The sequence below is a fragment of the Amblyomma maculatum genome, unplaced genomic scaffold (genome assembly GCF_055883805.1).
Source record: "Amblyomma maculatum isolate TAMU_Amacu unplaced genomic scaffold, ASM5588380v1 scaffold_13, whole genome shotgun sequence".
NCBI lineage: Eukaryota > Metazoa > Arthropoda > Arachnida > Ixodida > Ixodidae > Amblyomma > Amblyomma maculatum.
In genome coordinates, this window is record NW_028146738.1 from 35,498,799 (window position 1) to 35,520,229 (window position 21,431).

The 21,431-nt window shown below is 43.9% G+C and overlaps 1 protein-coding gene across 1 annotated transcript in view; it reads left to right on the top strand.

Moving 5' to 3' along the window:
* LOC146172557 (nose resistant to fluoxetine protein 6-like) overlaps nt 1-4,582 on the top strand; it is an 85,818-nt gene extending 81,236 nt beyond the window's left edge. Inside the window, exon 15 of the mRNA XM_084585802.1 lies at nt 4,231-4,582. Coding sequence (XP_084441928.1) covers nt 4,231-4,542 — 312 coding nt within the window. The 3' untranslated portion in view covers nt 4,543-4,582. The remainder of the gene's footprint in view (nt 1-4,230) is intronic.
* Nucleotides 4,583-21,431: the final 16,849 nt, after the last annotated feature.

Consider the following 21,431-nt stretch of genomic DNA (forward strand, 5'->3'; position numbering starts at 1 on the left):
CTCCTTCACCACGCGCATGAGGTGCCGTACCTTCGTTGCCTCAGGCATGGTAGGGTCGGCCCGATTGAAAAGCCGCGTCATGTCCTCGACAAACATGGCCACACTCTCATTTGACTGTTGAGACCTTGAACGAATTGCAATCTCTGCATTTTCTTTGCGCGCACTCGAGCTGAATGTTGTAACTCACGGCGAAAGGCTGCCCAGTTGACAAAGGACGCCTCATGGTTCTCGAACCACGTCTTGGCCGAGTCTTGCAGCGCGAAGTACACATTCATTAGCTTCCGCTCGTCGTCCCATTGGTTAAATGCAGCCACACGGTCAAAACTGGCCAACCAGTCTTCCACATCCTCTAACCGGTCACCATGAAATGATGGGGGTGATCGCGGTGCGAGAAGGACGAACGGTGGGGTGTTGCTGGAAGGCTGGATTGTCTGGCTGCTCGTCGTGGACGTCATGGTTCGTAGCGAGGTGGACAGCGGTTCAAACTCAGGTTGGAGGCCTCGCAGGCGACGGCTGGCTTTATGGACAGGAGTCGCGTCCACGCGTTGATGAGCAGCGTCACTGACGTCTTCGGGGGCAACGTACGTGGGATCATACCCAGCACCTCCACCAAATGTCACCAACACACCAAATGTCCCCAACAAGCAGCACAACACCCGAGCTGGCCCTTTTTAATCAAGCGAGAACTCGAGAGAGACGAGGATGACGCTTAGCCACGTGCCAAGACATTCGGCCACTTGGTGGCGCCAGAAGATGGTCAGTGGTGTGGCAATATTATATGCGCTGCTAATTGCCTCTTCTAGAGGTTTCACATAACTGTTCTAAGCACGATCATGATATTGCTAATACTATCATTTTTATTCTGGCGACTATGTTAATATGCAGCACTGGCAGAAAATATGCACCAGTAACTGTTCCGCTTTACGGATATGTACTGAGCTACTTTGCAATCTTCCCTGCGCCATACACAGCTCTGAAAACAATTTTCAGGCCAAAATTTATGGGGAATAGTGAGCCAGCCTACGTTATTATAGTGGTAATAAATTTCTGTTATGTAGATGAGTATAGAATGCTGGGTAAAGAAATAGGGCTCATTGTTTTACACCTAATGGTTAATAGAATTTGGGAGCCCCAAAAATGCCAGGGTCAACTAATGAGGGCAACACGTGGGCCAGCCCCAATCAGGCTGGCCTTCGAAAGCCCGCGCTGGTACAGTTCGGGTGCTGCAGGGATTAACCGACATAAAAATTACAGCCTTGGTAATGGGGAGCCACCTGCCTGTGGAAATCTATAGGGCCCATTAGTGATTTTGGTATGTTGCCCACATTCGGCTATCTGGCCCAAATGCGGGCAGCCCTATTTCAACTGCCCACACGCATACGAATTGGGACTGATCGTGGTAAAATTGGGTAGCACACACGAGGCCCCTCGGAGAAAGAATCACAAATCCCGCATGATGCCCGTATGGGCTGCCCTCATGGGCCCAGCGTGAGCCCTCACATCATAGCCCACTTTGTGATACTTGGGATGCGTTCTACCTAAGAGAGAAATCGGAAGATTAAAAACTTTGCAAAGACAATAGCTACAATACCTCGTGTCCAATGATTATGCCTCAAATCAACGAAACTGTGCTAAGCATAGCTTTAAGAGCGGAGGATCAATGCTTCTAAACTCACATCATCGGTCTTATTCATAGACAATGAAGAACAATTACAGCTAGCGCTGCTTAGTCTGAAAACAACGTTTGCTTAAATAGGCCTGAAAACGTCTCCTCTAAAACTGAACCTGTCAGCATTGGTGGTAAAAATCGAATCAGATCTTAAATTGTGATGTTCCTCCATATCGAGCCAGATTCCACGCAATCCAAATATGTAATAGGTTTACCTAACTGTAACAGATGCGATTGGTGTTTTCGCAAATTACAACAGCATAACCGCCCAAGCAACGCACAGCGCATCGCCCGTTCTAAGAGTAACTGAGAGCCACAAGCTCCTGTCCATCCCCCACGATATTGAGCTGACCCATTAGTATAATCAATAATCATTAGGCTCAATAATTAATAAACATCTTCACCACCGCCACCACTCTACGAAATTTGGAGGAGTAAGGTCAACAGGCTTGTTATCACAGCCTATAGCCCGATAGCTGCTGCTCGTGGGAAACGTCTAATACAGTGCTTGCAGATATGCATTCTCGCGACATCGATCATCTCGAACGCCTGCGCATGGTTACTCAAAGAGGCATCACTGGACTCCAACAACTCCAAGGTTTACGTTCAAACTCCCTGCAATTTGCCTACTTTTTTGCGCTTTCTATAGCAAGCGGATAGCGGCTCGATGTTCAGTTGTCACTCAGCACATTAATAGCATTGTGCGGCTTGTGAAATTGCTCATGTCTGATTTCCCATTGTTTAAGGAATAGAAATATCTTAAACAACCATCCTGGCATCTTGGTATGATTGAACTGAGTATTATATCCCGCTTTTCACCAGTTCTTGGCCCTGTACTCATTCTGTCATAAAAGCAGCCATACAGAACGAGCATAACACAAAACTTTTAGTGTGTTTTGTCTAGCCGTTTCCTACTGCATTTCTTCGTTTCTAAGTGATCAAACACTACTATTTATTATCTGTCTTTTACTTTATATCTGTCACTATCGGCTGTGCTTAGCCTTGATGTCTTTAGGTTAAATACATTACGCACTAATGTTTATAGTAATAAAATATACCATTTTATTTCTGAGAATTTTTTTACATAGGCTGATTTAAGCGATACTCCGTCATTTTGTTTCTTTTACAAAGTGTCTTTGTTTACATTACACAGTTTTGCATAAGTTACACATCTCCCTCCTCAGGTTAACGCTTCCCTAAACCATTACATATAGTGTTCAGAATGTGATTCCAACGAGGGAAAATTTAGGATGAGATTTTAAAGTAACATTATACGCCCATACAGCAGCCTGGTGTAGAACATGCTGCACCACTGAACAAAAGCTATTGCTTTAAATAATTAGTTGCTGCTGGAAAAGAAATCTAGGCAATGCCTAACCGCATTAATCATGACCTATGATCATCCTTTTCTCTTGACCACTCGTTTCACCTTCTTACTGCCTGCATTCAAAACCGGCACCGATCCAGTGACTAACTTCTGAATCTCACTTCGTTTCGCACAGTCGCGCATACTGTTTTTCTTCAAGTTACTTTGTCTTAGTTTCCTTGTTTTGCACCTTTTCATTTATATAAAATGCTTTAGGCGTGGCAAAGTTTTATTGGTCTGGGACCGCTCTTTCTTTCTTTTATATATTGATATTTTCAATTATTTAAGCAACAACAAATGAAAAGGAAGAAAGAGATGAAGGCAATTGCCCTATCGTCGTTATCAGCAGAGCGATTTTGCATTTTAAAAGCTAAACGTCAGTGAGGACTCAGAGCAGTTTCTATAGCTAAAACCGCTTGTAGTGACATCCTGTTCCCTGTCAATAAGCGGCCACTTTTGATAAGTTTCGACACTTTTAGTCGCTTCATAATTCACATCACTCAAATTCAGTCTTTCTGGGGCACGCTTTAAATGTGAGCGAGCTATGTGATGGTTTAAGATACTGTTACGGAAATGTTAATGGGCATTGTTTGCACTACCTATGCGCTGCAAAATTTATTCCTGAAGTTTTTCCTATGCTTGCGGCTGTAGTTAAAACTGTCAGAGAAAACCAATGGGCTGCGTCTTTGACATTACGTTTGAGAGAGTTGTGAAATATTTGTAAGATAACTTTACAAACATACTCGCATCAACAGGAACGGCTTATGCTTCCGATACAACGAAAAGGTTAGCTTCTGCAATCTGTTCTCAGTTAAAAACGAGTGATTTTATCTCCCATAGAAAGCCGCTGGAGTGCGGTTTTGAATGATAAGCAACTGTTGAACGATACTTCAAATAACATACTAATGCAATGGTCTAGGCTCCATGTTCGTAACAGTGAATTTGATATTTGCCCTTTGCTGATGACGAGTAATTAAGACTAGGAAACCCATTAACACTGTTCCTGAAAGTAAATATGAAAACGTTGCAGCCCTGTCGAGGGAGGATCTGCAGAAACATTGAATGTTGTGCTGCTGTTTTACTATATATGAAACAATAGCACTCAGAAACACTTGCCCTGAAGTTGCTCAATTTTTCTAGGTATGTTTCCATGTGTGAAGGAGAGTCTGTTTTTTTACCATTCCTTTTCGTCCAGGTATCCAAGTGCTTCTCCGTATTGGTCTGGAGCTACATCCTCAGCTATTTCCTGTTCATCGCCTGTGAGGCACCAGTGGGCAGGCTGGACAAGCTGGCGTTTAAGCGCGAGGCCCAAAATGGCCTTTCACCAAATAGCTCAGCGCAGAGTGGAGGGAAGTTACAGAACGATACCATCGAAGATGCACACAACCCTGCCGCAAGGGCCGCGCAAGGTGAAAAGAAAAATGGCTGTGTGCAGAAAGACTGTTGCTCTCTTGGTAAAGGCACGTACTTCGACGGACGCTGTACCACCGCACATTGCCATCTTTGACGCTAGCAGAGTTGACAGTACCATTAGGTACCAAGTCATGAGGCACATTTTTCTTTGATTACTGCTTTGGAGAGAACATCTGCTGGAAGGTTCTGTGTGAGGAAGACAAAATACGGTAGGAAAAGAAGTACCGGGAGGATCGGGAAAATATTGACTTCACTCATTGTTTAAACGATGACCCGTGTTCTTAATTGATGCTGAAAGCATAGTCTGAGAAGGTGATTTTGCTCGAGCATCCGGCATCTTTCAGCGGAGGATGTCTCCTTTTTTTCATCGCCGTTTAATGCGTACACGGAGTTCACTAGAGAAGTATCGCGCGGTAGATCAACAAATTGATTGCATCTGGGTATCTGTTATCAGTAATTAGCGAGGTTTCCCACAAAGAAATAAAATATGTGAACTCTAACATAAGGCCGTTCAAAGCTTTGATAAATATGATGACAAGGAAGTTAATGTAAACGTATATCAGCAGAAATCACCTCATTACCTAAATAATGTGGGCCATCTTTATGGCATTGGGCTTGTTTTATGTGCTCATTTAAACTTTTCCAGATTGTGGCTCCATGGGCAGCAGAAAAGTTTATTTCTCACTCAATATTATCTCTTTGATATGTGTTTTTAGTCAACAATTATGGCACGTGCCCTTAATGTGCGCGGCTGGGCATAAGTTTCTTTCATTGGGTGAAGGTTTATCTCACTCAGCCGGGCCGTCGCATTAATGTCCATCTGAATGAATGTTTGAGGGCTTTTTTCTTGCACCCCATAATCGCACATTGGTATGCATTTCAGGAACTTCAATGAAGGAAACAATAGGTGAAAGACAAGGCTACCATAGGCTGTTTTAACTTACTGACACGTTTTTCCGCCATCAGGATCATTTATCCTTGTAAGACAAGGAGGCTTATTAAACAGGCTTATTTAAAAAAAAGGTTAATATGGCATCATCCATGCCTACTCTCCCACTTGCAAGCGGGGAGTTGGATGTATATGGGCTAAACATTGAAATATGACGTCAGTGTCATTAACATGCTTATAGCTCGCGCTGGTGCTCTTTTGTGTGGTCCGCTGTTTTTTTTTTCTGTATATGCTGCTACTGCTTGTCCTAATAAAATTACATGTGTGCCGTACGTGGTTAGTCGTTGTCTTTGTTATAGCCCAGGGGCATTGATTCATTAATGAGCCAGCGCCAACACAACCAACATGCTGCTTTACTTCAGGAAAGTAACGTCTGTCAGCATTTACCCTCGACGGAGAATGGTAAGTCAGAAAAAAGATACAGCTGGCGTAGCGAAAAGGGGGAGGGAAGGTAAGAGTCTAAGCCACTTTTGTCATGGTAACTGGCGCATAAGCTTGAATGGCGCCGGGTCGACTATCAAACGGCGGGTCGCCCGTCGCGGTTGCCACTGTAGCACTTCTACTTTTCTTGAAGCGAGTAGAACCCCATACTTAGCAAGGCGCATTCGGAAAAGTGGTCCGAACAACCCCCGGCGGAAAGACATATCTTTTTCATGGAACATGCAAACGTAGAACGTCAATAATATATTCATATTGTGGCAGCATGAAGTTTGCCGAAGGGCTGCTTGCAGACAGTAGTGTACGTTCCACATTAGTGGCCTGTGAATTCTTGAAGTATTGAGTTGGCATTTTTGAAAGAGCTCTTCTTTCGGCACACCGAACGGCACCGCTTTCTTGCGCGATTTGCAGCCTCTTTTGTAGCTCGGTACAAACAGCTACTATGTCGTCGGCTTGTAGTCGCTCCTCTAGAATGCCAATTAGCACTAAGATCTTTCGGTAGAAGGAGTCAGGTTTAGGCAACTAGCTCTCTGACAACAACTCCAAGGGCAGATTTTAAATTTCCAAAGAAAACTGGGTTACACTACGCCACCCATTGCAAATCGTGCTGCAAAACGAGCCAGCCATAACTATAAATAAAGAAAAGCTTTAAAAGACATTCACTGGAAGCTGTGTTATGAGCAGATGAAGACTGAAATAGAAATCAATGTGGACATGTGTTCGCCAGTTATGAGAACGGTGCATCTGCAAAATGTATTTCACGTACGTCACATATTTGTTTTTTCTTCACATCAATGTATTTATTCTTTTTTTACCATTGCAGTAGCAAGACTGGTTACGTGAGAATCCCTATCACAGTGCTGCGCAGAAGAAAAGAGACTACGCTATCCGCTGCGATTGCTATTTTTCTGTACAAAAATACTCATCTGACAAAAGTACTTGTGGAAGCAGACAAACATATGGGGGTACCCTATGCAGATCTTGTAAACAGCGGCCGTACCGTCAGGAAATGCTGGAATGCATTTTTGTCAACTAGCGTGGTCTCTCAACTTTTGCGCAGCTCTGTACGCGTACACTGCTTCCGAAAGGCAGTAAGCACACAGAAATTTTATGCTAATAAATTTGACAGTGTAGCATTCCTTGCTATATATATCATCAAATGTTTTTGTTGCAGTTGTTGATTTTAACCTTTAAGTTAGCTTTTCTTTACTTTCTTGACGTTTTTTCAGAAAGTTCTCGGAGTTAGATTTGTTTCACAAGATTTATCAAGGTAACCGATAATTTTATATCTATCTGAAAGGCCGTTTACGCACTTATGGTGCTGTATAAGTCAGCATCGTACAAATATTTCATTTAACAAATTTGTTTCCAAGAGTTTTAGTCGGCTGTTTTAACTCCTCTGTCGTGACAGGCTTAAAGTAAAAAAAAAAAAATATTTACACTTTTACAATCTGGATTTTTAAAAGCAAAAAAATACTGATTTTGCGACCTTCTTTCTATTCTCAAAACTTTCACTATTTGTAAGTATTAAAGGCACACTTTCGGAGCATTTTTTAAACTTCTTTCTTGATAGCTTGGAACTGAAAGCTTTTTTTTTTTTTTTTTTGGGGGGGGGGGACTCTTTTGGGAGTCTAAGTAAATATTATGCATGTGTATGGAAGAGCATTTGAACAGCTACACTTCATTATATGTTATGCCATGTTGGTAAAGTTTTTATATATAAGAAGTGTTTTGTGGGACTCTTCAGATCACTTAGTTCTCCACGATCCCGCAAGAGTTAAGCCGACTGAAGGGCTGCTGTTAGAAGCATTTCCAGGGATATAAAAAACTGTAGTAAAGGTTCAGTGATTTATTCATGAGGCAACATTAAGAGTTTCATAGCCTGTACAACCGTAAAGCCGTCCCATTTTAATCCAAACATACTTGTTTGTAGATCCTGAACCTACATTCAATTTAAACTTCATTTGCTACTGCCTTCGTTGGATACGATCTCCCAGAGTTGGGGTGTCAGATTTAAGCTTCTCCCGGAAGAAAAGGGGCCATAACAGATGTTGTCTCGAGGGTCCTTCTTGAATCGCAGTTCATACATATTTCTGATATTTCGACTGGGATCATGTGGCTAATCAGGAGTGGGTGTAGGAGTGTCCTCGTTTCGAGGTCGCCAGGCGTTGGCCTGCCTGCAATTTAGAATAGGGGCTGGCGTAGCGGCCACTCGTCTACATTATTGATAGTGTCGTAGCTTTTGCTGTAAGATTTCGTACTTCACGCTTCCCGCTCAAAGTCCACCTTCTCTACCTCTGGCTTGGTGCTAGAACCCGCCTGCCAAGGCATGGGAGAATTTGGTGCCGGGAACGCTAGTGTGCGCCTGAGTCCAAATCAGTTGTACTGTTCGCAAGATTGCACATTGGTATAAAATTTCATTCACCTAGGGAAGGGGGGGGGGGGGGCGGGGGCAATCAACTCACGAATGTAATTTTTGTAGCACTCTTGCTGTTTCAAACCACCAAACTCGTCTTCGTCTACTAGAGCTACAGCCGCTTCTTAAGCTATCTACGGTGATCTAGTTTTTAGAGTGACCCGCTCGTTACTGCTGCCATAAAGGTGCTTGTTCTTCCGGCAGCATCGACAAAGCTATTTCATCTGGCAGCAGGCGTGCAAATGTCTTACTGAGCATTTGAGTTCAGTTCTCGACTTCCCCTATGGGGTTCCGGATGCACGTTGTTTTGCGGCAGTGTTATCCATAGCCTTGCCCGTAAAGCCCTGACTCTGCTTTAGGCTGGGTGCCTCCACAAGTATCTTCTATCTCGAGCTATACTTTTCGAGTAGTGATTTTAAGAATGTCAATATTCTATGCCACACAACATCTTCTGCCGCGTCACTATAAGAGTTTGCTTAAGGAACACGGATGATATATATCCCGACTGTTTTTCAATCTCCTTCATGAAAACTACATTCAAGTCAATTTGAAGTCCAAACTCAAGATATAAGTTAAAAACCTAAAACACTTCATTTTGCAAAGCCCAACCTAACCTGCCGGGATGAAATCTTACTTTATACTCACTAGTACTTTCTTTGTCTTTCTTTTTTCCCTCTGTTTGTGCGGTACTTTTGTTTTCGTACTTTCTTTTTCTTTCTTTTTATTTGTCTTGTATTCCTGGTCAGTCATCTCCTACAAAATTGTGTTTTGTTGATATGTATCGTAAATAGCACCTCGATTCCTTTATCTATCATGCTGCATATCTCTACCTGTACATATAAAATATCAGACTAACCTAAACTGTCTTTATATTGGGCCAAGAACAACAAGTCTCATGTTGTATTTGAAGGGTCTGCCTCATTGTGAAGTTGTAGCCGAATTTTGAGCAATATATATTATGACTATTATTATAAATAATTTTATTAAAAGTCCTCTGAAACTCGCCGCGTCGATGGCGGTACAGAAACTATTATCGCCTTCGTTTTCAGTAAGTGGAAGCGGCGAATGTAGGTTCCAAGATAGGCCACCCATTTCCACAAGAATTGTAGACTTTATCACAGTTTGCACGTGTACTGTACATATCCTGCGGAAGGGGTACATGGATTTTATATTTGTTTTCCCTAGTGAAGCGTTCGATACCCCAGATTTCAATGAAGTCGGCTCTTTTTCTGTAAGCATAAGGCAACCAGCCATTCATAGACAACCTTCAGTTAGCGCCCACTTTATTCTGAAATCTTCATGACTCGGTGCATGAGCTATAGCAAACAAGTAAGCGGAAATTAAGGGGCTGCTGTGAGGTACATACGATGAGCGCCTACAGCCACAGACACCAAGAGAAGTGTATGACATTTTTAGTGCTGTTGACCAATTGCCATGGAGGCCATTGATTACAAAGAATAGGAATCAAAAACTAGTGCTTCAGGTGGATTCTGAAGCCGCAACACTGGATTTCGCCTCCGGTGCCCTACCAATATGTAGCTTAGGTTATACATTTTCAGTCTTCTACTATCCGTTGTAGGTATTTCTGTTGTGTGTGACCTATAAATGAGTGTTCACCGGCGCCGCACTGCTTGGTAGCGGCCGACGCACTGGCGTTTTACCGCGACCTCTCCGCATCACGTGATTGTAGAACAGCGCGAGGCGCCGCGGAGCAGCAAACACCACCCAGACTACTACAAAGCCTGTGTGTGTGTGCGTATGCGTCCGTGCGTAGGTGCGTGCGTTTGTGTGTGTGTGTGTGTGTGTGTGTGTGTGTGTGTGTGTGTGTGTGTGTGTGTGTGTGTGTGTGTGTGTGTGTGTGTGTGTGTGTGTGTGTGTGTGTGTGTGTGTGTGTGTGTGTGTGTGTGTGTGTGTGTGTGTGTGTGTGTGTGTGTGTGTGTGTGTGTGTGTGTGTGTGTGTGTGTGTGTGTGTGTGTGTGTGTGTGTGTGTGTGTGTGTGTGTGTGTGTGTGTGTGTGTGTGTGTGTGTGTGTGTGTGTGTGTGTGTGTGTGTGTGTGTGTGTGTGTGTGTGTGTGTGTGTGTGTGTGTGTGTGTGTGTGTGTGTGTGTGTGTGTGTGTGTGTGTGTGTGTGTGTGTGTGTGTGTGTGTGTGTGTGTGTGTGTGTGTGTGTGTGTGTGTGTGTGTGTGTGTGTGTGTGTGTGTGTGTGTGTGTGTGTGTGTGTGTGTGTGTGTGTGTGTGTGTGTGTGTGTGTGTGTGTGTGTGTGTGTGTGTGTGTGTGTGTGTGTGTGTGTGTGTGTGTGTGTGTGTGTGTGTGTGTGTGTGTGTGTGTGTGTGTGTGTGTGTGTGTGTGTGTGTGTGTGTGTGTGTGTGTGTGTGTGTGTGTGTGTGTGTGTGTGTGTGTGTGTGTGTGTGTGTGTGTGTGTGTGTGTGTGTGTGTGTGTGTGTGTGTGTGTGTGTGTGTGTGTGTGTGTGTGTGTGTGTGTGTGTGTGTGTGTGTGTGTGTGTGTGTGTGTGTGTGTGTGTGTGTGTGTGTGTGTGTGTGTGTGTGTGTGTGTGTGTGTGTGTGTGTGTGTGTGTGTGTGTGTGTGTGTGTGTGTGTGTGTGTGTGTGTGTGTGTGTGTGTGTGTGTGTGTGTGTGTGTGTGTGTGTGTGTGTGTGTGTGTGTGTGTGTGTGTGTGTGTGTGTGTGTGTGTGTGTGTGTGTGTGTGTGTGTGTGTGTGTGTGTGTGTGTGTGTGTGTGTGTGTGTGTGTGTGTGTGTGTGTGTGTGTGTGTGTGTGTGTGTGTGTGTGTGTGTGTGTGTGTGTGTGTGTGTGTGTGTGTGTGTGTGTGTGTGTGTGTGTGTGTGTGTGTGTGTGTGTGTGTGTGTGTGTGTGTGTGTGTGTGTGTGTGTGTGTGTGTGTGTGTGTGTGTGTGTGTGTGTGTGTGTGTGTGTGTGTGTGTGTGTGTGTGTGTGTGTGTGTGTGTGTGTGTGTGTGTGTGTGTGTGTGTGTGTGTGTGTGTGTGTGTGTGTGTGTGTGTGTGTGTGTGTGTGTGTGTGTGTGTGTGTGTGTGTGTGTGTGTGTGTGTGTGTGTGTGTGTGTGTGTGTGTGTGTGTGTGTGTGTGTGTGTGTGTGTGTGTGTGTGTGTGTGTGTGTGTGTGTGTGTGTGTGTGTGTGTGTGTGTGTGTGTGTGTGTGTGTGTGTGTGTGAACAACTTTAATTTCCACCAGAATGGAGGCCCCCTATTCCCCGCCCCCGGCACGCAGGCCTAGGGGACGGGGGCCGGGACCTCCGCGATTAGAGGCAGGCAAAGAGGTTTTGGCCTTGCGGCCTCTTCCACCAGGCGGATGGCTTGCTTCAGAAGAGTTGGGTCCTCGCTCCGCGAAAGGGTTTCCCAGGCTTCTCTACTAAGTATTTTTGTCTTAGCCCCTGGGGAGCTAGCGCAATCCCAAATTACATGGTTGAGAGTCCCTTTCTCCCCACATTGCTTACATTTATCGCGCTGTCTTTCATCTGTTTGGACGTGATAGGCCCAGACCGGGTGGATGTAATTTCTGCCTGCCGACGCCGCCATGCGGTCGCCTCTTTGTTGCTCAGACGCTTATTCGGTGGTGGTACCAGCTTGCTGCTTTGTCTATAATTTTCGACTATTTGTGTGTAATTTAATTGACGTTCGTCCATGTTCTGGCAATCAGGCGGCTCCACGGTTACCCAGAAGTAGAGATCTCGGTCTAACTCGTGTGCCGCCTTGTTGCCAGGAACAGACGCGTGCACTGGAGTCCATATTATTCTTTCTTTTCTATTCAGCTGCTTTCCGGTCAGGATTCTCACCGATTCTGGTGCGATCCTGCCCTTTGTGTAATTGTAGATGGCTGTTTTGTTGTCACTAATTATGAATTTTGCTTTCGTTCCTACGCAAGCGAGCGCTGTCGCAATTTATTGAGATGTTTCGTAGTCGTGGCTTCTGATAATGGCTGCCAATACAGGGGCGCCTCGGCCGTCGACAAGGCCTGTGTAATGTTATGTGACGTCATTACAGTGAGATCACCCTGAAAGTCAGCTTCACCCTACGCATTTGCGTTTCTTTTTATTCTACGCTGCTCTTGGAGCTACCTCTGTCACACTTGAAATTTGTAGTTCTAGCGATGCAGAGTGTTATAGTTTATTTACCTGTGAATATCTAATATTGCCAGTCATTTGAAATATATGAGAAGTTTAATACAATCCACCTGGCATTTGTTTCAATAGCAGAAGTGAAGTTGTCAGGAAATTTTCACCTTGATTTAGAATTAATGGAATCAACATTAAGACAGGTGCGAACTTTCCTCTCAGAGTACATTTATTGATAGATGGATAAACAAAGATTAAGATGGTGGGCAGAGATATTACTCAGAACATTGTTCTATTTGCTTACTTTGCAATGAGGAAGAGCAATAAGAAGATTAAAAGGGGGAAGAGAGGTGAGGAACAACGTAACAATTTGTCACTTAAGCCAATAGCAGTAACAAAACAGTGCCTTGTTTTTAGGGAATTCGGACCAAGGATCTTATTCTCTCTCACAAGGCGAGGATCGATGCGGTTTAGAGCACTACACAGCCTTTGTCTTTCGCTCAAAAAAAGCAATGAACTCCCACAAGAGGTGATCGATCGTCTCTTCCCAGCTACATCTTTCACAAAGAGTTGTAGACGGCACAGCAGTGTTCCTTCGCGACGCGCTATGTTTTGTGGAAGGCGAAGATGCAGTCCAGGGACTAATATAATAATAACAATATTAATAATAATTCTAATGCCGAGGCGACAGCTGCAAAATTCTTCCTTGTTCTTCGCTGAAATTGTGAGCTCCATTGCCAAAAAGCGGAGGCCACATGCTGCGTCAACTCTCGATACAGGAATAATTCAAGTCCGTAGGGGTGTGCAGAACGGGCAGCCTCGTCCTCGTCCGCCTGGGGACTTCTTGTGATGCAAGAGTGTTCTGGCAAGCCACTGAAAAATGATATCAGGACATTGATAACACTCGGTTTAGCTTGTCTTGAATACTAAGTCGCTTTCACGAAAGTGCTGGTCGCAAAAAAAAAAAAAGCTGAATAAGGTGGGATCACCGATTTCCATCAATACGTAAATATGAAGAACAAAGCTGCATAAGGGGGGATCAGTGATTGCCATCAATATAATAAAGCAGCGATCAGCTAACTCGGCTTTAAAGCAGTCATTTACTACGGCAAATACGACCACGTGGCCACTAGCGAAGTAAACTTGTTTCCATAAAGAAAATAATTTAGGTTTCAAAACATTTTTGTGCCGCACTGAAAACAGGGCGAATGCTAGTCGATTATAAATAAGTAGCTGTGTCTTCCGAATTGTGTGCTCGATATGAGTACGCCTACGCATTAATAAATCATGCTAAATCAGACAGTGGTGAATAGCAGCACGAGTATCAGGAAGCGAACCAGAACGCTTTCTTTCCATAGGGCACTTCATCGGTGTGAAGTCTTTCCGGGGCAGAGCCTTTGTCCACGCTGCATTTTGAGCCGACGTAAACATGTACACGTGCGCTCTGGATCCATTGGCGTAGTTAGAGCGACAGTTTGGGTCACAACAACATCTAAGCATTGTAGGTACCTTACTCGGAAGCACCTATGCAGCACGGGTTAGGAACACAGCAAACATAGGTAGAAAACAAGCACACTCAGGCTGAGTTCCAGTTCGCCTTGCTTGCGTACGCTTGCGCTTGGCGTCGCTGATCCATCCTCAGACCTCACTGCCTTGCCGTAAAACTGTGGAGAGGGGCACTTGCGAGGCCTTCTCTAAGTCTAGGGGGTGTTGGCCCAGCTCTCGGTCTATACCACGAGACAGTTAGGCAACGTGGTGCAACGGTGACACGCCAACGGCTTGAAAACCTAGCGCAGTGTAGCTTTCGCTACAATATATAATTTAAATATTGCTCATTTATTTCAATTTAAAAAACGCTAGGTTGCTTTTGAACTCTTGAGCACATTTAGCTGGAACATCGCACCCGTATATCAAAATTTGCCTTTGCAAACTTGCACAAAGAAGTCCTAATGGTATAGGAACCAATACAACCATTTTATCATAATAAAGAGGACCTACATCTCCGCCATGAGAAAATACAGGACCTATTCACTCATACGATATCTACAAAATATATCTCATATGCTATATACATGAGTTACAGGAATCTGCTAAGGAGAACCCGGGAGCTATATGCACATTCTGTGTGGCCTCCTACCAGTCCTGCATGCTTCTCTAGGGATGATTTATGCCCCACATCGGTTCCTGCATACTCCCACATTTTTTCTTAAAGGACCTATAAAAATCGTATGAAGATGCCTTTGATTCCTAGTACCATGTAATAAGTAAATACTTGCTCCTCGTACAAGGCCTTTCAATATTCATTTTAAACCAGTTGCCAACCTTGTTGCCTTTTGATATTTTTTTAAATACCATGCCTGGTTCTTTACTACAAAGTTTTAAATGCGCTGAAATTGTAATGAGTCAAAGTATTCTACTGCACTTGCGGCCACGCAGGAATAGTATCGCTTGTAGAAAATACAAGATGTATTTTAACCCAGTGACACTGATCTAGAAGTCTGCTCTCATTGCTCGCACTCTTAGTACGTTGGACGGCAGAGTTTTGCCCATGACACTACACGGATCTTCGAAGCGGCACAGCGTCCTTCATCGCAGATATTATCGTCTCCTGAAGCCAGCGCAGTTTTGTCACAGTTCCCTCGTAAAAGAGCATGAAAGGATTGTGTGCTCCAGTTGCGCTGAGCGTTTTGTAATAAGTGTTTAGGAAAGCAACGTTCTTTAAATCAGAAGCTAAGGGTTAACGAATGCAGGTTGCAAGTATAAAGCACAAATAAGCGATTCAAAGAAAAAGTGATGTCTACTTTCCTTTTCAGCGAGAACTTTGAACATGTTTACTCTCTCGGAGCGATGGGAAATCGTAATTGTTTCAGCAGGCTACCTCTCTGGGGACACCTTTTGCTTCTTAAGGCAAGCCAAATATTTCGCACTGACATAAAAGTTAAACTACTTCGCCTGCGCCTGTTTGTAGTGCTAAAAAGCGGGTATTTTAGATTAGGTGACCGACGCAACAAGACAAACTTGAACGAACCCTTTAATTCATTTACGTTATTACTCTATTTACGTTTTACGTGCGGTAGCTTTCTGAGAGTAGCTGCAAGCAAGTAACTTAGGAACCGAGCCCTCATTAGGCCGGCGCTACCCTGGTGCATTCGCAGCAATGTGCAGTTTTCATTCAGACGCACCTTGAAGCTTTTAATGAAAGAGAAAAAAATAAATATTTTAGATAATAAGACGTTTTACTCATTATCGCTGAAATTTATACCTCATGCTCATCGTGTTAAGTGTATTCTTTCCAGGACAGGTTTGATTATTCTAAAAGACAAGTTCAAAGTATGGAGCATTGCCTCTGCTTCTTGTTAATTCAGCACTTGCACATACCGTAGCGTTGAGTCCTTCAGTGATTGTTGAGGGATGTTACCAAATCAAAAATGGCAACGACCGATCACATGTGATTTGTTGCAGTGGGTACCTGCTCTACTATGCGATAAACAAGCAGAACAAAAACCGGACTGTCGTTGCAGTTGTTGCACTCTTCAGACGACTGATTAGGTAAGCTCCCTGTCTAGTCTCACCTCGTCTTCAAACAATGCACGTGCGAGACAATAGGAAGCAGAGTTACAATCATCTGATCGTTTTTATTGCGCGTTTCTTTCATTGTAGCTACCAAATTGACGTCCCCGCTAGAGTTTTTACTGCATGGTTTTAAGAAAAGACACGAGATGCGGTTTGAACGTTCTATTCAATATGGCGAGGCTGTGTATGTTGTTCTAGTCGCGAGCTTATTTCCCGACTTCTTTACATTTCTCTTATAGTATCGCTTAGTTAAGCAATTACACAATGTCTCTCCTTTCTCACACAAGAAAGCACCATATTTTTTCATTCCCCGTTCATAGTTTCATATTACTTGTACCAATGATTCAGACAAGAAACTGTGCCCGTAATAGGACATGACGAAAAACATGTCGCTTTCCGATATATTGCTCCCCTCGGTAAAGGTTTTTAGTTCTTCTGAATTAGATAATGGCAAAAATTTTCTGTAGATCATTTTATGATTTACGTCATACATCAGGGTTAAGTGCGTTTTGTAGAGTTGCAGAGGGGTAAGACAACAGCCAATGCATTTTTTTCTACCAAGTTATCTGACAAATGCTTCCTTCTAGAAAATTTCATGAAAGCCAGCAAAGTAATCAAAACCGTAAGAGTGAACATCTGCTACAGTAGTGAAACGCTGTTACTTATTTCCAATGAGCGAAACGTGCTTGCTCCCTGCCCGCCTCGAATTGAGCGGACGACGCTTCAGTGAATATAGTCATAAAAGTGCATTAACACTTTTTGCCGGAACATTGCAAATGCATGCCAGGATTTGTTGCCACTTCGCAGGGCGCTAATATGTGGCTATAGCAAAGAAAAATCAAAAGATAAGGGCCACAATTGAACACACGTATTTCAAGGTAGATTCCCTTGTTAACAAAGAGCTTTTATTGGGGCTGTCCGCCTTTACTTGGGTGCAGATACACCACTGTCCCGCCCCTCAGTCTCGGTCTTACTAGATACATTATTTGGCTAATTTGCTGGGCACTTTTTCTCTTTTTCGAGAACCTTGGCAAAAAACTAACGTTTCTTTACAGTCACTGACATACTAAGATTGAATAAGATGGCTATAAATTGCAACAAACGAGCCGAAAGCATGGAGGCGAAAATTTGCCCAAAATCAGAGATATCCTTCCCTCCTACTGGCCAAAAGCAGGACCCCGCCTGACCATTTGCTTTTGCTAACACGCACATTTTTGATTGCAAATATTGATTCGACAAAATATTTGTTTTGTTTTTTTGTCGGCCTTTGTAAAATGGAAACATTCCATTGGTGTTGTGTCGTTTTCGACACTATTTCTACTGCACTCTATTCACACGCCCCGTAATTGGTCAGCGTACGCGGTGCCGGTTCGCGCCATGTCACGTCGCAGGGGTGAATACCAATTGAACAGCATGAAATTAGAGGTGAAAATTACCTTGTCTTAGCAAAAGCAGGCGATGTTCGTGTTTTGTTGACAAGCCCAGGATGCGAATACTTCCTGTGATCGAATTCATGAGTTCGATTCTGCGTGCAATACACGGCCATCACCTGGCTTGGAAATCTGCCAGTAGCATAACTGTCACTCGTCGATGTATTTTTACAGTTATGGTATACTTTGTCACTGACACATGCAGCCATGTGAAACCCAGAATGAAATGAACCAATATCAGATTAAAAACAACCCGCGAAGTTGCGCTTTCCATGTCGTATTAACTCCAACAGAGAAAGTTCGTACGCAGATCCTCAAGTTCAGCTCCTATATCCATTTTTCGCTGAAATGATAGGTCGGTGCACAAACGTGCAAATAAAAACAGCGTTCTTCGAATGAGTAAGCTTAGTAATGACACATGCCACCCTCTGTGCCTGCAAAGCGTTCGGCTTACCTGCTCAATGCAGCGCACCGGCATAGAATCACAGGATGCTTACAGCTCTCATGGCGACTAAGTGAAACACCGTCAGCTCTCCCTTAAATGAATATATCGCATTCGGTGGTTCTTTTTATGCATTGTTTAGCACACTGGCGCTCAGCCATAAATGTGTTGGATCCCCTGCGGACCAGTGGTAATGGGCGAGGCTCCTTCAGACCAAGGGCGCGGGGGGGGGGGGGGGAGGGGTCGATCTTGTAGTGCGATATTGGAGCAGTTACTCGAACGAAGTTTGGGCTATGTCAAGACTATAGACTGGCCTCTAAAAGACACGCAGATGATAAGCCAGCGCGCCACGGCCTGCTGAGGAGGGTTGGAAAGGGGGCGCGTTGGCGCCTGTACTCATGCCACTAGAAATGGTATTCATTACGCTAGAAGCGATTTTACTTTTCGCAAGTGGGCGCGCCACTCACTCATTGGAAACCCGAGGCACTTTTCATTGCAGGTCAATCCAGCAGTGCCGCCAGAGCTCCAGTTTCACCAATTCAGGCGTCAAAAACATCTGTAGATCCTTTCTCTCTCTCTCGCTTCGGCGCGCGCTCTTTGTTTCAGCACTCGTCTCTCGTTTCTTTTGCTTTGATAAACTGAAGTGGGCTCTCAACCTACGTGCTTTTAGCCTTACAAAACTTTGTCCAGCCGGCCCAGAGCTATCGTGCAACCTTTGTTTTTATGTGGTGGCATGGGTTTCGTGGACCCCGAAAATCGCTTCAGCGACCCGATGGCGTCTGCGTGCTCTCATTTGATAAACGCTGGTATAGCACCTGTACAGCCTATGAAGGTTACGCTGACATGTTCCTTATCAGTAACATTTGTTCCAGTAGTGTACACGTTCCAAGAAAATTCCCGTGGGTGGCGCTCTCTGCACCTGTCATTAACATTCTATTCGTCCAGAGTTTTTTGGCCTGGTGACATCACACAATCCCATATCCGACAAATCTGGGCTAAGCAAACTTGAATGACCTAGCGACGTCATCATGCTGTTCACCAATCACCACGTTTCGTTGCCGAGTTCGCAGGTGCTGTGGCAGGCCGGAGTTTGGAAGCAAAATGGCAGAGCGCTCGTTGTTCTGCGGAGTCTGTGGGATCACGAGACCACATGACATGGCAATGTCGACACGTGTTCTCGTAGGACAGGAGATACTGTAGGTCTGTGGTGTTATCCAGAGAGTCGCTGCTTCAGCCAGGTAGCATCACAAAGTGCCTACTAGAAAAGAACAGCATGCTGTTCAAAGGGAAACGAAACATCATCAAGCAGAACCGAACCACTGCCGTTTGGTTTGCGAGAGAGGCGCATTGCTTTTATATTCTGAAGGGGCTGTTGTTGGTACTATATTTTAGAGGCATTTTGCTGGTGCTTCTGTCCATGGAGTCGCCAACAGCCACACATACAATACTGTACCAACACTTTATCAAATTAAGAGCTCTAATTAGCCCTAATAAGCAACACCCCTTGATGGCAGTAGAACTCAAGTCAGCTACTTGGGAATACTGGGAAGCACTACTACTTAGCCCTTCTTATTGTACTATTAATTAGTGGTAGTAATAAGAAACATTAACTATCCTGTAATTAAAATCGGTATTCAAGAACTATGCAGATCTTATATGAGCCAATACTATCACAACAACTCATAGGGATGTTTCAGCCTCCCGAAAAATCGTTAAGGAAATCTGCTATTTCATATTTCTCATTATTTACGAAAACAGATGAGGAAACGACGCCGAAGCAGAGAAGTCATAAAACGGGTTCGGTCATATATTCATTGTTGCGAAAAAAGTGGCACATTGAACATTCATTGTAGCTTATTTTTCTGTGTGTTGTCATAGGGTTTCTACGATAATTTTTTGGTTCTCCCAGTATGTGAGAAAAATATTATTTTCTATAGTACGCCCTGTAGTTTAAAACCGTGAAATACAATAGAATCTTAGTGGAGGCTTCCTCTTCGCTTTGCTCCAATACAGATGTCGCTTCAAAAATTAAAATTGTAAATTTTAGGGAAACAATAGTTTTCTCGAAGCACTATATGGTTTAAGCGCTTCTTATTTTTGTGTATTTTTCTTAGAGAATTTGTATAAATTGCGTTTTGTGGTTTTTTGACTGCCTATAAACTCGTTCAACACATTCTGTAGAGCTGTAGATTTAGTATGAGGCTTGTGAGTGAAAATAAAAGGGAGAAGGGGGAGGACAGGGTCTGAAGCCAGACACGCATGTCTACACGCAGCAGACCGCCTGCTGGATTAGTAAACGTGATTGTCTGGATTAGAATTATATTTGGAAGCTACTTAGCTAATTCCTAAAAAAAATTGTAACTAGAAAACACTTGCTCTTCTAAATCGTGATGACCACACGGTTAATACGACACGTCTGTGAACCCACTTTTCACATGACCGATTGTTGCAAAGTGCTAGCACACTGACATGGCTAGCCTTCGTGCTGCGACAGTTTTCAAAGTGCTGCACCTACGCTCCATTTCGCTGTAAAGTGGAGGCGATCGACATATGGACAAAGGCAGTAAGAGATTTCCTCTTCCCTTAAACTGAAATTCCAGAAGGAGTATAAGTACCTAGTGCACCTCCTGCAGTCAAGCTTTTCTCGCTTTCGAGCTCATATTTTTGATAACAAGCCTCAACTTTGCAAGCGCTGTGCTAATTATTATCTGGTTTTCAAGTGTGGCAAGAATTTATTCACGTGATGAATCTTTGTTGGCACCCAGGTGTCCGAGTGCTTCTCCGTATGGATCTGGTGCTACATCCTGAGCTTCGTTATGTTCATCGCCTGTGAGGCCCCGCTGGGAAGGCTGGACAAGCTGGCGTTTATGCGCGGCCCCCGAAAAAGCCTTGCGCAGCCTAGCTTCACAAAGAACGAAGTGAAGTCAGACAGTAGCACCGAAGGTGCACATAAATGGGCAGTAAGTGCCGCCGTAGGCGAAACTTCCAAGGGACATCTCAAGGAAGAATGTTTTGATCATCTTTGATACTGCAAGCGCTAGTAACCTCGCTCAGCACAAAACGATGAAGCGTGTTCCTTTCCTAGAGTTATCCTTTGGAAGTGACAAGTTCATTGCACCTTTACTGGGGAAGTCCTTGTCCAGAAAAACACACAGAGGGAAGTAGGAAAATATAGAGGCAACAACAAGTAGCAGCTTTGTATAGTCTATTTCTTATATGATACACCGAAATTCTGTACGATGCTGAAGGCAGCTGTTTTCTCTGAAGATAATTTTGCTCGAATATTGTAAATTTACACCTATTAAAAGCATTTCCTTTGATCCCATGTTGACTTTTTGCGTCTGAAACGGACTCATGCCTTAGTGCGACGTGCAACGTTTGCATTTTCCCGTCAAGGTCCATTTGTTGCTGGAAACCTAACATCGACGCGGTGACATCGTGCGGCCAATACTATTTAGGCGGATATCTAACCCCAATGCAAGGCACCGACACTTTAGCAACAATAAACTGCAAGCAACCTTCTATCTGCTACTGCAGCTATCAAAAAACAATATTTTTGAGCCGCAAGAGTAAATGAGACATATTTGGATACTCTCAAGCGTGAATTAACAAAATACTAGATCTGAACGAAGTCTTGTGAAAGCT